General features: G+C 42.4%; 1 protein-coding gene across 4 annotated transcripts in view; it reads left to right on the top strand.

The window, feature by feature from the left end:
• The window catches only part of NUP155 (nucleoporin 155), a 76836-nt gene that overhangs the window by 10697 nt on the left and 48557 nt on the right, over positions 1 to 17582 (top strand). For 2 of the 4 annotated variants that reach the window (XM_030813992.1, XM_030813994.1), the window contains exons 4-12: positions 1953 to 2023; positions 7216 to 7308; positions 8717 to 8883; positions 9005 to 9070; positions 9817 to 9922; positions 10808 to 10881; positions 11460 to 11551; positions 14574 to 14671; positions 15977 to 16129. In XM_030813992.1, coding sequence (XP_030669852.1) covers positions 1953 to 2023; positions 7216 to 7308; positions 8717 to 8883; positions 9005 to 9070; positions 9817 to 9922; positions 10808 to 10881; positions 11460 to 11551; positions 14574 to 14671; positions 15977 to 16129 — 920 coding nt within the window. The remainder of the gene's footprint in view (positions 1 to 1952; positions 2024 to 7215; positions 7309 to 8716; positions 8884 to 9004; positions 9071 to 9816; positions 9923 to 10807; positions 10882 to 11459; positions 11552 to 14573; positions 14672 to 15976; positions 16130 to 17582) is intronic. The other 2 variants (XM_030813993.1, XM_030813995.1) reach the window with 1 other exon arrangement.

The raw sequence follows: 17582 nt of genomic DNA, 5'->3' as shown, positions 1-17582 counted from the left end.
CTTGGCTGACCTTCTCCTCCCTGGTTCAAGTAATTCCCCTGCCTCAGCCTCCTGAGTAGCTGGGAATACAAGCGTGTGCCACCATGGCCAGCTAATTTTTTGTGTGTGTTTTAGTAGAGACAGGGTTTCACCATGTTGGCCAGGATGGTCTCGATCTCCTGACCTCGTGATCCGCCCACCTCAGCCTCCCAAAATGCTGGGGATTATAGGCGTAAGCCACCACACCTGGCCTCACTGACTTCTTATAATTTTTATCTTTCTGTTGAAATTCTTATTTTTTTTTTGTCTGTTTTATTTCTCCCTTTTTTTTTGAGACAGAGTCTTGCTCTGTTGCCCAGGCTTGAGTGCAGTGGTGTCATCTTGCCTCACTGCAACCTCCGCCTCCCAGGTTCAAGTGATTCTCATGCCTCAGCCTCCCGAGTAGCTGGGATTACAGGCCTGGGCCACCATGCCTGGCTAATTTTTTCTATTTTTAGTAGAGACAGGTACCATTGTGTTGGCCAGGCTGGTCTTGAACTCATGGCCTCAAGTGATCCACATGTCTCAACCTCCCAACTTTACCTATTTGTACATATGGTCAATTAGATATTTTTTCCTATATAAAGCCTATATGTATAGTTCATAGTTACTTTACATTTCTTGTCTGATAGTTTGGATTCATTCCATCCTTGTAAGATGGCCCTCTTCTTACTCTTGCCCCTGCCCCAGCAGTAGATTGCTATTACTTGATGTGCAGCCCTGTTGTGGAGATGTTTGGAATGGGGAGCAGCATTTTCTATTTTTGTATTTCCCTGTTTTTCTAGTTCATTCTTAGCCATAAGCAGGTCTGGGTCCCTGGGTCTTGGAACTGAAACAGTTTTGTTTGCTCGTTTATTTTTTCATTATATATATAATGAAAAATATTTATATATATTCAATATATATAAAATGAAAAAATTATATATATATATATATATATATAAATTTTTCATAGAGACCAAGTCTCACTATGTTTCCCAGGGTCTTGAACTCCTGGGCTCCTGCCTCACCCTCCCAAAGTGCTGAGATTACAGGCATGAGCCACCTCTCCCAGTCTTTTTTTTTTTTTGAGACGGAGTCTCGCTCTCTAGTCAGGCTGGAGTGCAGTGGTGTGATCTCGGCTCACTGCAACTCTGCCTCCCGGGTTCAAACGATTCTCCCGCCTCAGCCTCCCGAGTAGCCGGGACCACAGGGGTGCGCCACCATGCCCGTCTAATTTTTTGTATTTTAGTAGTGACGGGGTTTCACCACGTTGGCCAGGATGGTCTCAATCTCCTGACCTTGTGATTCGCCCACCCTGGCCTCCCGAAGTGCTGGGATTACAGGTGTGAGCCACTGTGCCCAGCCAGTCTTTTCATTATATTCTGTGTCTAAATTTATTTAACTAATAAAGAACATTCAGGAGTTCAACACCAGCCTAGGCATTATGGCCAAACCTTGTCTCTACAAAAAATACAAAAATCCGCCAGGTGTGAAGTGGAGATTGCAGTGAGCCAAGATCATGCCACTGTACTTCAGCCTGGGTGACAGAGCTGGACCTTGTCTCAAAAATAATAGTAATAATAATAATAAAGAGCATTGTAAGATAATACTTCGTTTTCTGTTTTTCTTTTCTTTTCTTTTTTGAGACAGGCTCTCACTTGTCACCCAGGCTGGAGTGCAGTGGCATGATCACTACTCACTGCAGCCTCAACCTCCTGGGCCTTTACGATCCTGCCAACTCAGTGGCCTCACACCCCCATGCCTGGCTATTTTTTTTGCTTCTTTTTTGTAGAGACAGAGTCTCACTATGTTGCCCAGGCTGGTCTTGAACTTCTGGGCTCAGGCAATCCTCCTGCCTCAGACTCCCAAAGTACTGGGATTAAAGACATGAGCCACCACATCTGGCCTGTTTGCTTTATATGTGTAACATGTTTTTCTTCATTTATTCACAGAGGTGACCTTGCCTATTTTGATGGACTTAGTGAGACTATTCTTGCTGTGGGGCTTGTGAAACCAAAAGCAGGTAAGAAATAAAACTATAAGAAAGAGATTATGTTTGTATATGTAAACTCCAAATGGTATAGACCTGAACAACAACACACATTTTTGTTTGAGATGGAGTCTCGCTCCATTGAGTAGGCTGGAGTGCAGTGGCGCAATCTTGGCTCACTACAACCTCCACCTCCTGGGTTCAAGCAGTTCTTCTGCCTCAGCCTCTCGAGTAGCTGGGATTACAGGTATGCGCCACCACACTCAGCTAATTTTTGTATTTTTAGTAGAGACGGGGTTCCGTCATGTTGGGCAGGCTGGTCTCAACTCCTGACCTCCGGTGATCCGCCCGCCTCAGCCTTCCAAAGTGCTGGGATTACAGATGTGAGCCACCGTGCCTGGCTGACAACACCCTATTTTAAGCAGTTGTATTTTCCATTGAAGTTTTATTTTGAATTCTAATTAGAAATATGTAAAGTGATTATTAATGTTTAACTGTTTACTTTAATGGTATAAGTGACACTGCCTTTAAAAATGTTAAACTGTAGTGTTTTTTTTGTTTTTTTTTTTTTTTTTGAGACGGAGTCTCGCTCTGTCACCCAGGCTGGAGTTCAGTGGCGCGATCTCTGCTCACTGCAGGCTCCGCCCCCCGGGGTTCACGCCATTCTCCTGCCTCAGCCTCCCGCGTAGCTGGGACTACAGGCGCCTGCCACCTCGCCCAGCTAATTTTTTGTATTTTTAGTAGAGACAGGGTTTCACCGTGTTAGCCAGGATGGTCTCGATCTCCTGACCTCGTGATCCACCCGCCTCGGCCTCCCAAAGTGCTGGCATTACAGGCTTGAGCCACCACACCCGGCCAACTGTAGTTTTTTGAATTTTATTTTACTTGCTTTTTACTACTCTTTCTTGATATACCTGAAGGTTTTGCACTATAGATTTTTCATCAATTGCTGAATTTAATGTTAAGAAAAATTTTAGTGTCTGCATTTTATTAGTCTGTCTTTCTTTTTTTTTGAGATTAAGGTCTTACTCTATCACCCAGGCTGGAGTACAGTGGCATGATCATGGCTCACTACAGCCTCAACCTCCCAGGCTCAGGAGATCCTCCCACCTCAGCCTCCCAATTAGCTGGAACTACAGTTCTGTGCTACCACGCCTGGCTAATTTTTGTAGAGATGGGGTTTTGCCACGTTGCTCAAGCTGGTCTTGAACTCCTGTGCTCAAGCAATCCACCCACCTCAGGGATGCTGGGTTTATACTTGTAAGCCACTGCACCTGGCCATTTTTTTAGTCTTTTTCTTTTTTGAGACAGAGTCTCGCTCTGTTGCCCAGGCTGGAGTGCAGTGGCATGATCTCTGCTCAATGCAGCCTCCGCCTCCCGGGATCAAGCAATTCTCTCGCCTCAGCCTTCCGAGTAGCTGGGATTGCAGGCATGTGCCACCATGCCCAGCTAATTTTTATATTTTTAGTAGAGCAGGGTTTTGCCATGTTGGCCAGGCTGGTTTTGAACTGCTGACCTCAGGTGATTTGCCCACCTTGGCCTCCCAATGTGCTGGGATTACAGGCGTGAGCCGCCGTGCCCTGGCCATATTCTTGATAGCCCATGGAAGTGAGAACAGAGTTTAGAGTAAATCTTAGGGACGTCACAAGCATTGTTTGACTTATTGTTTCACCCTCATAATGCCAAATCTCTTATCAGAGTTACTGAGAAGGAGAATTGATTGATTTAAATTTAAAATATATGCTTTAAATGTACTTTTCTTTTTTTTTTCTGTTACAGAGTCTCACTCTGTTGCCCAGGCTAGAGTGCAGTTTAGCCACCTTGGTGCTCACTGCAGTCTTGCCTCCTGAGTTCAAGCGATCCTCCTGCCTCAGCCTCCCAAGTAGCTGGGATTACAGGCATGTCACCACGCCTGGCTAATTTTATATTTTTAGTAGAGATGGGAATTCTCCATGTTGGTCGGGCTGGTCTCGAACTCCCAACCTCAAGTAATCCACCTGCCTCGGCCTCCCAAAGTGTTGGGATTACAGGCATGAGCCACCATGCCCAGCATAATGCCAAATGTCTTATCAGAGTTACTGGGAAGGAGAATTGATTGATTTAAATTTAAAATATATTCTTGGCCGGACACGGTCACTTGCGCCTATAATCCCAGCACTTTGGGAGGCTGAGGTGGGTGGATCACGAGGTCAGGAGATCGAGACCATCCTGGCTAACACAGTGAAACCCCATCTCTACTAAAAATACAAAAAATTAGCTGGGCGTGGTGATGGTCGCCTGTAGTCCCAGCTACTCGGGAGGCTGAGGCAGGAGAATGGTGTGAACCTGGGAGGTGGAGCGTGCACTGAGCCAAGATCACGCCACTGCACTCCAGCCTGGGTGACAGAGCAAGACTTCGCCTCAAAAAAAAAAAATGTATATATATATATATATATATATATATATATATATATATATATTCTTTAACTGTACCTTTTTTTTTTGAAACAGAGTCTCACTCTGTGCCCAGGCTGGCGTACAGTGGAGCCACCTCGGTGCTCACTGCAACCTCCGCCTCCTGTGTTTAAGCGATTCTCCTGCCTCAGGCTCCTGAGTAGCTGGAATTACAGGCATGTGCCACCATTCCCGGCTAATTTTTGTATTTTTAGTAGCATGTGGTTTGGCCATGTTGGCCAGGCTAGTCTTAAACACCTGGCCTCAAGCGATCTGCCCACCTTGGCCTCTCAAAGTCCTGGTATTACAGGTGTGAGCCACTGCGCAGCCAAATGTACCTTTTTATAAGAGGAAATAATAGACAAAAATGACTTTTTTGCAAGGCCTAAGTAAAATTTTTTAAGATTATGGCCATTTTGCCATTATAGATATTCAGTTAAGTAAAAACAGACTTCTTCTTCTTTTTTTTTTTTTTTTTTTTTTTTTTTTTTTGAGATGGAGTCTCACTCTGTCGCCCAGGCTGGAGTGCAATGGCACAATCTCGGCTCACTGCAACCTCCACCTCCTGGGTTCAAGCGATTCTTCTGCCTCAGCCTCCCGAGTAGCTGGGATTACAGGCACCCGCCAGCATGCCTGGCTAATTTTTGTATTTTTAGTAGAGACAGGGTTTCACTACGTTGGTCAGGCTGGTCTCGAACTCCGGACCTCAAGTGATCCGCCTGTCTCTGCCTCTCAAAGTGCTGAGATTAGAGATGTGAGCCACCACGCCCAGCCCAAACCGGCATTTTATACACTATTTATTTACTTGCATTGAAAATATATTTTCAGGCTGGGTGTGGTGGCTCACATCTGTAATCCCAGCACTTTGTGAGGCTAAGGCAAGCAGATCGCCTGAGTCTGAGACTTCAAGACTAGCCTGGGCAACGTGGTGATACCCCGTCTCTGCAAAAAAACAGAAACATTAGCCAGGCATGGTGGTGTGTGCCTGTAGTCCAGCTATTCATGAGGCTGAAACGGGAGGATCGCTTGAGCATAGGAGGACAAGGCTGTAGTAAGCCTTGATTGTGCCACTGCACTCCAGCCTGGGCAGCAGAGCAAGACCCTGTCTCAAAAAAAAAAAAAAAAAAAAGAAGAAATAAAGACACTGGGTGCGGTGGTTCACGCCTGTAATCCCAGCACTTTGGGAGGTTGGTGGGGGGGGGGTGGATCAACTGAGGTCAGGAGTTCGAGACAAGCCTGATGACATGGTGAAACCCTGTCTCTACTAAAAATACAAAGTAAGCCCAGCATGGTGCCGTGTGCCTGTAATCCCACCTACTCGGGAGGCTGAGGCAGGAGGATTGCTTGAACCCGGGAGGCGGAGATTGCAGTGAGCCGAGATCGAGCCACTGCACTCCAGCCTGGGCAACAAGAGTGAAACTCTGTCTCAAAAAAAAAAGCAAAGCAAATGTATTTCCTTTACATAGAATCTAAAAGAGATGCATAAGTGTATAAATATTGCTCTATACTATCATCAAGGTTGTAATCTTTTCTTTTGTAGATAACTATAGGTGCAAGTTTTATTTTCTAAAATTGTCTAGCTTTTATTTGCATTTCAAAATGATATCTATTATATATATTTTAATTGTGGTAAAATACACATAATACAAACTTTGCCATCTTAACTGTTTTTAAGCCTACACTTCAGTGATATTAAGTCCATTCACGTTATGGTGTAACCTTCACCACCACCTATATCTAGAACTCTGTATTTTGTAAAACAGAAACTGTACCTATTAACTAAAAACTCCTGTTCCTCCTTCCCTCAGTGGTAGGTAGTAACCATTCCACTTTTTGTCTGTAAGAATTTGACTATTCTAGGTTTCCTCATATAAATGGAATCATATGGTACTATATTTGTCATTTTGTGACTGGCTAATTTTATTTAACCTATGTCCTCAAGGTTCATCTGTGTTACAGCATGCATCAGAACATTTTTCCTTTTTTTTTTATTTTTTAATTTTTTTTGAGATGGAGTCTCACTCTGTCGTCCAGACTGGGGTGTAATGGCGTGATCTCGGCCTACTGCAACCCCTGCCTCCTGGGTTCAAGCAATTCTCCTGCCTCAGCCTCTCAAGTAGCTGGTACTACAGGCACGTGCCACCACACTCGGCTAATTTTTTGTTTTTAGTAGAGATGGGGTTTCACCATGTTGGCCAGGCTGGTCTCAAACTCCTGACCTCAGGTGATTTGCCTGCCTCGGCCTCCCATGGGATTACAGGTGTGAGCCACCGTGCCCGGCCAACTTTCTTACTTTTTAAAGTTCAGCAGTATTCCATTTTGTGTGTGTGTGTGTGTGTGTGTGTGTGTGTGTGTGTGTGTGTGTGTGTATATGTCTTTTTTTAATGCATCTATCGATGGACACTTGGATTTTGTTTTCACCTTCTAGTTATTGTGAAAAACATTGCTATGAACATGGATATACAAATATACATCTCTTTATTTTAATAAATTTAAACTATTTTGTAATGTAACACTTTTTAAATAGCATTAAATACTGAAGTGATTGTTTTCTAAGGTGGTTCTTTTCCACTGCTATTTACTTTTTTTCCTCTTCATTATCTTGATGACATTCAAAATTTACTTATTTAAATGATCATACATAGTAATATTTTGACAACAGAATTGACTAAACTGCATCCAGACTTTTCATATACCATTTAATTAGTAGCTCACTTTAATGGTAATAAAAGCTTACTCTGTTAGTGCTTAAATGCTGAAAGTATTCCTGCCCTGTGTCTACTTTATCTTAGGCATCTTTCAACCTCATGTGCGACACCTCCTGGTTTTGGCGACCCCTGTAGACATCGTAATTCTTGGACTCAGCTATGCTAATTTGCAAACAGGTATGGCAACCCACATGTTACGTTTTTTAAAATAATAATATTTTGGCCAATTGATAATTACAGTTAAAAGCTAATCTGGGTGAAATGTTGAATTCCATTAACTCACAGTAATGATTATTACTGCCAAATCCTCAGGCTGTTTTCCACAAGTTAACATTGGGTTAGTTTTTTTTTTGTTTGTTTGTTTGTTTGTTTTTGAGACGGATCTTCGCTCTTGTTGCCCAGGCTGCAGTGCAATGGCGTGATCTCGGCTTACCGCGTCCTCTGCCTCCCGGGTTCAAGTGATTCTTCTGCCTCAGTCTCCTGAGTTGCTGGGATTACAGGCATGCACCACCATACCCGGCTAATTTTGTTCTTTTGTTTGCTTGTTTGTTTTTGATAAGGGAGTCTTGCACTGTCGCCCGGGCTGGAGTGTAGTGGTGCAATCTTGGCTCAGTGCAACCTCTGCCTCCCAGGTTCAAGCAGTTCTCCTGCCTCAGCCTCCCAAGTAGCTGGGATTACAGGCGCCCGCTAGCACACCCGGCTAATTTTTTTGTATTTTTAGTAGAGACAGGGTTTTACTGTGTTGGCCAGGGTGTTCTCGAACTCCTGACCTCATGATCCACCTGTCTTGGCCTCCCAAAGTGCTGGGATTACAGGCTTGAGCCACTGCGCCCAGCCTAATTTTGTATTTTTAGAAGAGATGGGGTGTCTTCATGTTGGTCAGGCTGGTCTTGAACTGCTGACCTCAGGTGATCTGCCCACCTCGGCCTCCCAAAGTGCTGGGATTACAGGCATGAGCCACGGCACCCGGCCGGGTTAGTTTCTTGTTTATTATTTTACTATATAATAAACACAGGCACACACACACACACACACACACACACACACACACACACACACCCTCTCTCTCTCTCTCTGTGCAGGTTCTGTTTAACTTGAATTATCAAATGGTATCAGACTTCTTTTAGTAATTTTAAAATGTGTATTATAGAAGCTGTTGACTATGTTAATTGTCAATAAGAATTGAGTAAGGCCGGGCATGGTGGCTCATGCCTGTAATCTTAGCACTTTGGGAGGCCGAGGCGGGCGGATCACGAGGTCAGGAGATCGACACCATCCTGGCTAACACGGTGAAACCTCGTCTCTACTAAAAATACAAAAAAAAATTAGCTAGGCGTGGTGGCGGGCGCCTGTAATCCCAGCTACTGGGGAGGCTGAGGCAGGAGAATGGCGTGAACCCGGGAGGCAGAGCTTGCAGTGAGCTGAGATCGGGCCACTGCGCCCAGCCTGGGTGACAGAGCAAGACTCTGTCTCAAGAAAAAAAAAAAAAGAATTGAGTAAACATATAGATTCTGATGATAATGCAAAAATTTTTAAAAACTGTAGAGTGGCTAATAAACTGATTTATGTATTCTTTTTTAAATAGGTTCTGGAGTTCTTAATGATAGTATGTCTGGTGGAATGCAGTTGCTTCCAGATCCTTTATATTCTCTTCCTACTGATAATACTTACCTTTTAACAATAACTTCCACTGATAATGGCAGAATTTTCTTGGCTGGAAAGGATGGCTGTTTATATGAAGTAGCCTACCAGGTAAGTCTGATATTTGTAAACGTTTTTTTTTTCTCTCTTGATGGAGTAGGGAAAGATAAGCCTTTATTTTGTTTTGTAATTATACAAAGACATTAATATATTTTTATGGTAAATATTCAAGCATACAGTTGAAGCTATAGTCTCCATGACTACACCGTGCCTACAAAACTCAGCCCTCTCCTCAGAGGTAAAAGTCATTGTTAATTCTATGTATGTCCTTGTGGAGCATAAAGCAGACATCAATGTATGTGTCTCTATAGATATCTATGCATATGTGTTTGTGTGTGTATACACATATACAAATACATAATGCAGTTTTGCAAATATGTTTTCACTTGGATTATTGATTTAATTCATAATTGATTTTTTTTTTTTTTTTTTTTTACATGTGATGGAGTCTTACTGTATCACCTAGGTCTATCACCCAGGCTGGAGTGCAGTGGCTCAATCTTGGCTCACTGCAACCTCCATCCCCTGGGTTCAAGCAGTTCTCCTGCCTCAGCCTCCCAATAGCTGGGATTACAGGCATGTACCACCACATCCAGCTAATTTTTGTGTTTTTATTAGAGGCAGAGTTTCATCATGTTGGCTAGGCTGGTCTCAAACTCCTGACCTCAAATGATCCGCCTGCCTTGGCCTCCCAAAGTGCTGGGATTTATAGGCACGAGCCACTGTGCCCAGCCCATAATTGGCTTTTCATCTAACAGTATGTCTTGAAATTCTTTCCTTGTCGGTATTTGGTTGATATTTTAAATTATAGACTAAACTCAGTAGTTAATTTTGAATAATATGTCTCATTTTGTTGATTATAACTAGTATTAGTGATTATAACTGGTATTTCATGAAGATTTGAAGGATTTTATAAATATGGATATACAGTAGTTATTGTAAGGGAGTTACATACTTTTATAAGTCTTCTATTTTTTCTTTAAGGCTGAAGCAGGGTGGTTTAGCCAAAGATGCAGGAAAATAAACCACTCAAAGAGCTCACTTTCTTTCCTTGTTCCTTCCTTGCTACAATTCACATTCTCAGAAGATGGTAAGTAGGAAACAATAAATTTGGCAAGTACAACTAATTTCTAACACATTGTTCTCTCAACATTTTCTTCAGAAATTATCATTCTTAATTGAAACAATTTGTTATGTTAAGTAGCATCTGGTATATATTCATAAGGTCTTTTAAAGAGTAAGGAGATTATAACATAGAGAAAGTGTGGATTTTATTCTCAAGTTTACTTATTTCCTATAAATGTAGCATCAAAGAACTTGTGTCTAAAACAGCTGTACATACTTAAACCAAAACGTGTGTATATGAGAGAGACAGACATTCAGGCAGCTAATACATTGTTTGCTTGGTCTAGAACAAATTTCCAATATAAAAAGAATATATCTTAGCTTTTAACGAACTGAGAGATTTAAACAGGTGAAATAATTTTTAAAATGCTTTGGCAAAATAAGGTCTGTATACCCAAAGATTAATATGACTAAATTTTAAAATTATGTTCTTTCACACAATCAATTAGGCCAAACTGGAAGTTTCTTAACATAAAGGACCAGATATACTTATTCTGTGTTTCTAGCATGTAGTAAACATTCATTAAGTATTATTGAATGAACAAATAACAGAATTTGTTTACGGTTTGGCTTAAAATTCGTTTAGAGTACAAAATAACTTACTTTCTATGCTCATAACCCAGTCACAGTATTTAGCATGTGTTTTTTTTCATGTGTTGTCTGACCAAAATGCTTTTTGGACTGGATCTTATGCAAACAGCCTAGGATTTAACTACAAAGCAAGAGAGTAGAAAGCCCCTGAATACAAAGTTCTGATTCAACAGTTTGTTGTAACTGGCTAATATATTTGCTTTGTTAATCCTTGGGTTTACTTTTTTCTCTTTTTTTTTTTTTTTTGTCTTACTTTTAGATCCTATTCTTCAAATTGCAATTGATAATTCTAGAAATATTTTATATACACGATCTGAGAAAGGAGTAATACAGGTTAGTATTAATATTATTATACCATTAAGAGTCAAATAAATCCTTATTTTTAAGGAAGACAATTCCCGCCTCTTAAATTTTTCCTGTGAACTGTGTAACTAAAAAAAAAAAGCCTGCTGGGCATGGTGGCTCAAGCCTGTAATCCCAGCACTTTGGGAGGCCAAGGTGGGCAGATCACCTGAGGTCTGGAGTTTGAGACCAGTCTGGCCAACATGATGAAACCCTGCCTCTACTAAAAATACAAAAATTAGCCAGGTGTGGTAGTATGTGCCTTTAATCTCAGCTACTTGGGAGGCTGAGGCAGGAGAATCGCTTGAACCTGGGAGGCGGAGGTTGCAGTGAGCCGAGATCATGCCTTTGCCCTCCAGCCTAGGCAACAGAGCAAGACTTCGTCTCAAAAAAAAAAAAAAAAGCCCAACTCACTTCTCAGAAGGGGCCCCTTTCTGTGAAATTTCAAATCTGAATGTTTTCATGTTTGTATTAAATACCAATATTAAAGGATCCCTTAAAAGGAAGAGTTTAATAATATGTGTATAGTATATAATCATGTTTAAGTGAGAATGATTTTGTATTCACAGGTGTATGATTTGGGACAAGACGGACAAGGAATGAGCAGAGTTGCCTCTGTGTCACAGAATGCCATTGTCTCTGCTGCTGGTAACATTGCTAGGTAACATGCAATTTATTATTAAGCATTTCATTTGCAGGCATAATTATACTATTTGTGTGTAGCCTTCTAAAAGTATATTATTCCCTCATCAAAATGTCTCTAAAAGACAAGGAATGTTGAAGAGATGACACTTTACATTATGTTTGAAACAGAGCTGTTAGAGACTCTTATTTATTTATTTATTTTTTTGAGACAGGGTCTCATTCTGTCACCCAGGCTGGAGTGCAGTGACACAATCTTGGCTCACTGCAACCTCTGCCTCCTGGGTTCAACTGATTCTCCTGCCACAGCCTCCCTAGTAGCTGAGATTACAGGTACCTGCCACCATGCCTGGCTAATTTATATATACATATTTTTTGAGATAGAGTTTCGCTCTTGTTTCCCATGCCTTTAGTCTCTTACATAACAACAACAACAAACTTAGTCCATATTAAAATTGCCCAGTAGTCCCCAAAATCTTTTCTTTCTTTTTTGTCTTTTTTTTTTTTTTTTTTTTTTTTAACTCTGCTGCCCAGGATTGAGTGCAGTGGTGCTTGACCTTCCTAGGCTCAGATGATCCTCCAACTTTAGCCTCCCAAGTAGCTGGGACCACAGGCACGCACACCTCCACCTGGCTAATTTTTGTATTTTTTGTAGAGAGGGGATCTCACCATGTTGCCCTGGCTGGTCTTGAACTCCTAGGCTCAAGTGACATGCCTGCCTCAGCCTGTCATAGTCCTGGGATTCTGGGATTACAGATGTGAACCACCATGCCCCCAAAATCTTTTTTTTTTTTGAGATGGAGTCTCGCTCTGTCACCCAGGCTGGAATGCAGTGGCATGATCTTGGCTCACTGCAACCTCCACCTCCCAGGTTCAAGCAATTCTTCTGCCTTGGCCTCCGGAGTAGCTTGGACTACAGGTGCACACCACCACACCCAGGTAATTTTTGTATTTTTAGTAGAGACAGGGTTTTACCATGTTGGCCAGCTTTTATGCCTCAGCCTCCCAAAGTGCTGGGATTATAGGCATGAGCCACTGTGCCTGGCTTCGAAATCTTTTATAGTTGTTTTTCTTTCCATTTTTCTCCAATTACATCAGAATTTATGAATTGGATTGGTTGTTAGTCTCTTTAATATAAAACAGCCCCCTGGCCACCTTTTTTTTTTTTTTTTTTTTTTAATAATATTGACATTTGGAAGGAACGGGCAGGATAATTATACAAATTTCTGAATTTATCTTTTTTTATAATTAGATTCTGAGTAATTTATATACACATATTTTATATATGATGTTTATATATATTTTATATATGTGTATGTATTTTTTCTTTTTTCTTTTTTTTTTCTTTGAGACAGAGTTTTGCTCTGTCACCCAGTCTGGAGTGCCATGGTGCTATCTTGGCTCACTGCAACCTCTGCCTCCGAGTTCAAGTGATTCTCGTGCCTCAGCCACCCAAGTAGCTGGGACTCTAGATGTGTGCCACTATTCTCGGCTAATTTTTATTTATTTTTTAGTAGAGATGGGGTTTCACCATGTTGAGCAGGCTGGTCTCGAACTCCTGGCCTCAAGTGATCTGACTGCCTCAGCCTCTCAAAGTGCTAGGATCAGAGGCGTGAGCCACCTCACCCAGCAGTAATATATCTTTTAGCCAGTATTACATAGGCAATGTGAAATGTCTTACTACATTATATCAGGAGACACATAATAGCAGTTTTCTCACTGTTGAAAACTTCATTGAGGTGATTTTAACCAAATGTCTACATTATAAAGATCCATTTCCTCCCTTTTTTTTTCCTGCTTGAGATAGAGTCTCAGCCTGTTGCCCAGGCTGGACTGCAGTGGCGTGATCTCAGCTCACTGCAACCTCCACCTTGGGTTCAAGTGATTCTTCTGCTTTAGCCTCCCAAGTAGCTGGGATTACAGGCATGCACTACCACACCTGGCTAATTTTTTTGTATTTTTAGTAGAGACGGGGGTTCACCATGTTGACCAGGCCAATCTTGAACTCTTGACCTCAGGTGATCCGCCTGCCTGGGCTTCCCAAAGTGCTGGAATTACAGGCGTGAGTCACTGCACCCGGCCTTTCTCCCTTTTTAATTAGCAGTAATGATACTTTGACACTGAGAACACTGCTCCCCACCAACCATTCACCCAATGATTTCAGTCTTTTTTTGTGATATTTGTTTGAAAATAGGGTTACTCTTAACAATATAAATGTAAAAAAATACACATTCCAGAGTTTTTCCAGTTCTTGCTGCTCTTGTATTACTTTCCTAAGAAGCTAGTCTTAAATTATTTAGCATATTTAGAAAATATGGGGTTGGGCGCGGTAGCTCACGCCTGTAATCCCAGCACTTTGGGAGGCCAAGGCAGGTGGATCACGAGGTCAGGAGATCAAGACCATCCTGGCTAACACAGTGAAACCCCGTCTCTACTAAAAATACAAAAAAATTAGCCGGGCGTGGTGGTGGGTGCCTGTAGTCTCAGCTACTTGGGAGGCTGAGGCAGGAGAATGGCGTGAACCCGGGAGGTGGAGCTTGCAGTGAGCAGAGATGGAGCCACTGCACTCCAGCCTGGGCAACAGAGCAAGACTCTATCTAAAAAAAAAAAAAAAAAAAAAAAAAAGAAAATATGGAAATATGTGGTTGGACACGGTGGCTCACGCCTGTAATCCCAATCCCAGCACTTTGGGAGGCCGAGGTGGGTGGACCACGCTCATGCGAGGTCAGGAGTTCGAGACCAGCCTGGCCAACATGATGAAACCGTCTCTACTAACGACACAAAAATTAGCTGGTTGTGCTGGCGCAAGCCTGTAATCCCAGCTACTCAGGAGGCTGAGGCAGGAGAATTGCTTGAACCTGGGAGGCGGAGATTGCAGTGAGCCGAGATCATGCTACCCTACTCCAGCCTGGGCGAGAGTGAAACTCCATCTCCAAAAAAAAAAAAAAAAAAAAATACAGAAATGTGTAAACATTCTCATGGGAAATGTTTCTTAAAATTGAGCAGACACATTTTACACTTTATTTTCTCCTTTCTTTTAGGACCATCGATCGTTCTGTTTTTAAACCAATTGTCCAAATAGCAGTGATTGAAAATTCTGAATCACTGGACTGTCAGTTATTGGCTGTCACACATGCAGGTATGTTGTTTTATTTACATATCTGCTATTACTGTTATAACTTCTGAAAATTCTTAGATTTGGAAATTTATGATTAGGAATATACTTTTACTTCTATATCTGCTGTAAAGCCATATAAATAATTTGTAAAATAAAGGATTTTGAAAACTGGGAGATTTTTCTAATTCTGTTTCTTCACTTTATAGATATAAAACCAAACCTAGGCCAGGCATGGTGGCTCGCACTTGTAATCCTAGCGCTTTGGGAGGTCAAGGCGGGCAGATTTCCTGAGCCCAGTAGTTCAAGACTAACCTGAGCAACATGGTGAAACCCTGTAACCCCATCTCTACTAAAAATACAAAAATTAGCTAGGTGTGATGGCATGGCCTTGTAGTACCAGCTGCTTGGGAGGCTGTCATGGGAAGATCGCTTGAGCCCAGGAGTCTGAGGCTGCAGTGAGCTGAGATTATGCTACTACACTTCACCCTGGGCAGTAGGGCAAGATCTTGTATCAAAAAAAAAAACAGTAAAAAAGCAAAACAAAAGCCAAGCCTAAGAGGCACAGTGGCTGACATTTTGTAACAAAGCCTGAATTGGAACACAAGATTTCTTGGTTTGTCTTTGCAAGTCTTTCTAATGAAATGTATTGATTCACCTCTCAATTTCGAGTGACATTTTCTTAGATATATATTTTAGCAGATAGTCTATATGGTAATTTAAGATTAGTCAGGGGGCCGGGTGCAGTGGCTCACACCTGTAATCCCAGCACTTTGGGAGGCCAGGGCGTGTAGATCCTGAGGTCAGGAGATCAAGACCATCCTGGCTAACACAGTGAAACCCCATCTCTACTAAAAATACAAAAAATTAGCCGGATATGGTGGCAGGCACCTGTAGTCCCAGCTACTGGGGAGGCTGAGGCAGGAGAATGGCGTGAACCCGGGAGGCAGAGCTTACAGTGAGCCGAGATTGCGCCACTACACTCCAGCCTGGGAGACAGAGCAAGACTGTCTCAAAAAAAATAAAAATAAAAATAAAAAAAATTAGATGGGTGTGGTGGCACATGCCTGTAGTCTCAGCTACCTGAGAAGCTAAGGCAGGAGAATCGCTTGAACCCGGGAGGCGGAGGTTGCAGTAAGCCGAGATGGCGCCACTGCACTCCAGCCTGGGTGACAGAGCTAGACTCCATCTCCAAAAATAAAAATTAGCCAGGAAAGTTATGTACGGTTTTAGCAGAGTGTTACATTGCTGTATGTAATTGCTTCAATAACACATTTACCTCAGGTCCTTGTTTTCTGTTACTGATGCATAATTTTACCCCATCTTCAGGTGTTAGGTTATATTTCAGCACTTGTCCATTCAGACAGCCATTAGCACGGCCTAATACACTGACGCTGGTTCATGTCCGCTTACCTCCTGGATTCTCAGCATCTTCAACCGTAGAAAAGCCTTCAAAAGTACATAGAGCTCTTTATAGTAAAGGTAAGTTCTGAAATACTGTCAGATTTAAGGTTATATTCTTAGGCCGGGCGTAGTGGCTCACGCCTGTAATCCCAGCACTTTGGGAGGCCGAGGCGGGCGGATCACGAGGTCAGGCGATCGAGACCATCCTGGCTAACACAGTGAAACCCCGTCTCTACTAAAAAAATACAAAAAATTAGGCCGGGCGCGGTGGCTCACGCCTGTAATCCCAGCACTTTGGGAGGCCAAGGCGGGTGGATCATGAGGTCAGGAGATTGAGACCATCCTGACTAACACGGTGAAACCCCGTCTCTACTAAAAATACAAAAAATTAGCCAGGCGTGGTAGTGGGTGCCTGTAGTCCCAGCTACTTGGGAGGCTGAGGCAGGAGAATGGCGTGAACCTGGGAGGCGGAGCTTGCAGTGAGCTGAGATTGCGTCACTGCACTCCAGCCTGGGCGACAGAGCGAGACTCCATCTCAAAAAAAAAAAAATTAGCCAGGCGTGGTGGTGGGCACCTGTAGTCCCAGCTACTCGGGAGGCTGAGGCAGGAGAATGGCGTGAACCCGGGAGGCAGAGCTTGCAGTGAGCCGAGATTGCGCCACTGCACTCCAGCCTGGGCGACAGAGTGAGACTCTGTCTCAAAAAAAAAAAAAAAAAAAAGATTATATTCTTAAAATTGTTAAAATTACATGGTGTTTTGAAGTATTTGAAAATACCCTATGGCAACAGTAGAAACTGGGGACTACTAGAAGGGTCAGGGAAGTAGGGGAGCAAGGGTTGAAAAACTGACTATTGGGTCTTATGCTCAGTACCTGAGTGATGGAATCAGTTGTACCCTAAACCTTAGCACCACGCAATATACGCAAGTAACAAATCTGCACATATACCTCCTGAATCTAAAATAAAATTTGAAATTGTAGTGAAATTCAAAAGTTGAAATTGAAAGTGTAGTTTTCACTCCTACATTTAGGTTTTTGATCTGCTTTGTGATAATTTCTGTATGTTGTATGAAGTAGGAATCTAACTTCCTCCTTCTGCATGTGGATATCTAGCTGTCTGAGCACCATTTGTTGAAAAGACTGTTATATCCCCCATATGGATTCTGGATTCTCAGTTCTATTCTGTTGGTCTATATTATCCATCCTTATGTCAGTAGCACAGTCTTGATTACCATTGCTTTGTATTAAGTTTTGAAATTGGTAAGTATGACTATTCCAACTTTGATCTTTTTTTTTTTGAGGTGGTCTGGCTCTGTTGCCCAGGCTGGAGTGCAGTAGCACAATCTCTGCTTACTGCAACCTCCATTCCCAGGCTCATGCCGTCCTCCCACTTCAGCCTCCTGAGTAGCTGAGAAAGGCTACACGTGTGTGCCACCACACCCGGCTAATTTTTGTACTTTTTGTAGAGACAGGCTTTTGCCATGTTGCCTAGGCTCATCTGAAACTGCTGAGCTCAAGTGATCCGTCTGCATT

The sequence above is a fragment of the Nomascus leucogenys genome, chromosome 6 (genome assembly GCF_006542625.1).
Source record: "Nomascus leucogenys isolate Asia chromosome 6, Asia_NLE_v1, whole genome shotgun sequence".
Taxonomy (NCBI): Eukaryota; Metazoa; Chordata; class Mammalia; order Primates; family Hylobatidae; genus Nomascus; species Nomascus leucogenys.
Note: the sequence above shows the minus strand (reverse complement) of the source record. Positions and strands in the feature narration are given on the sequence as shown.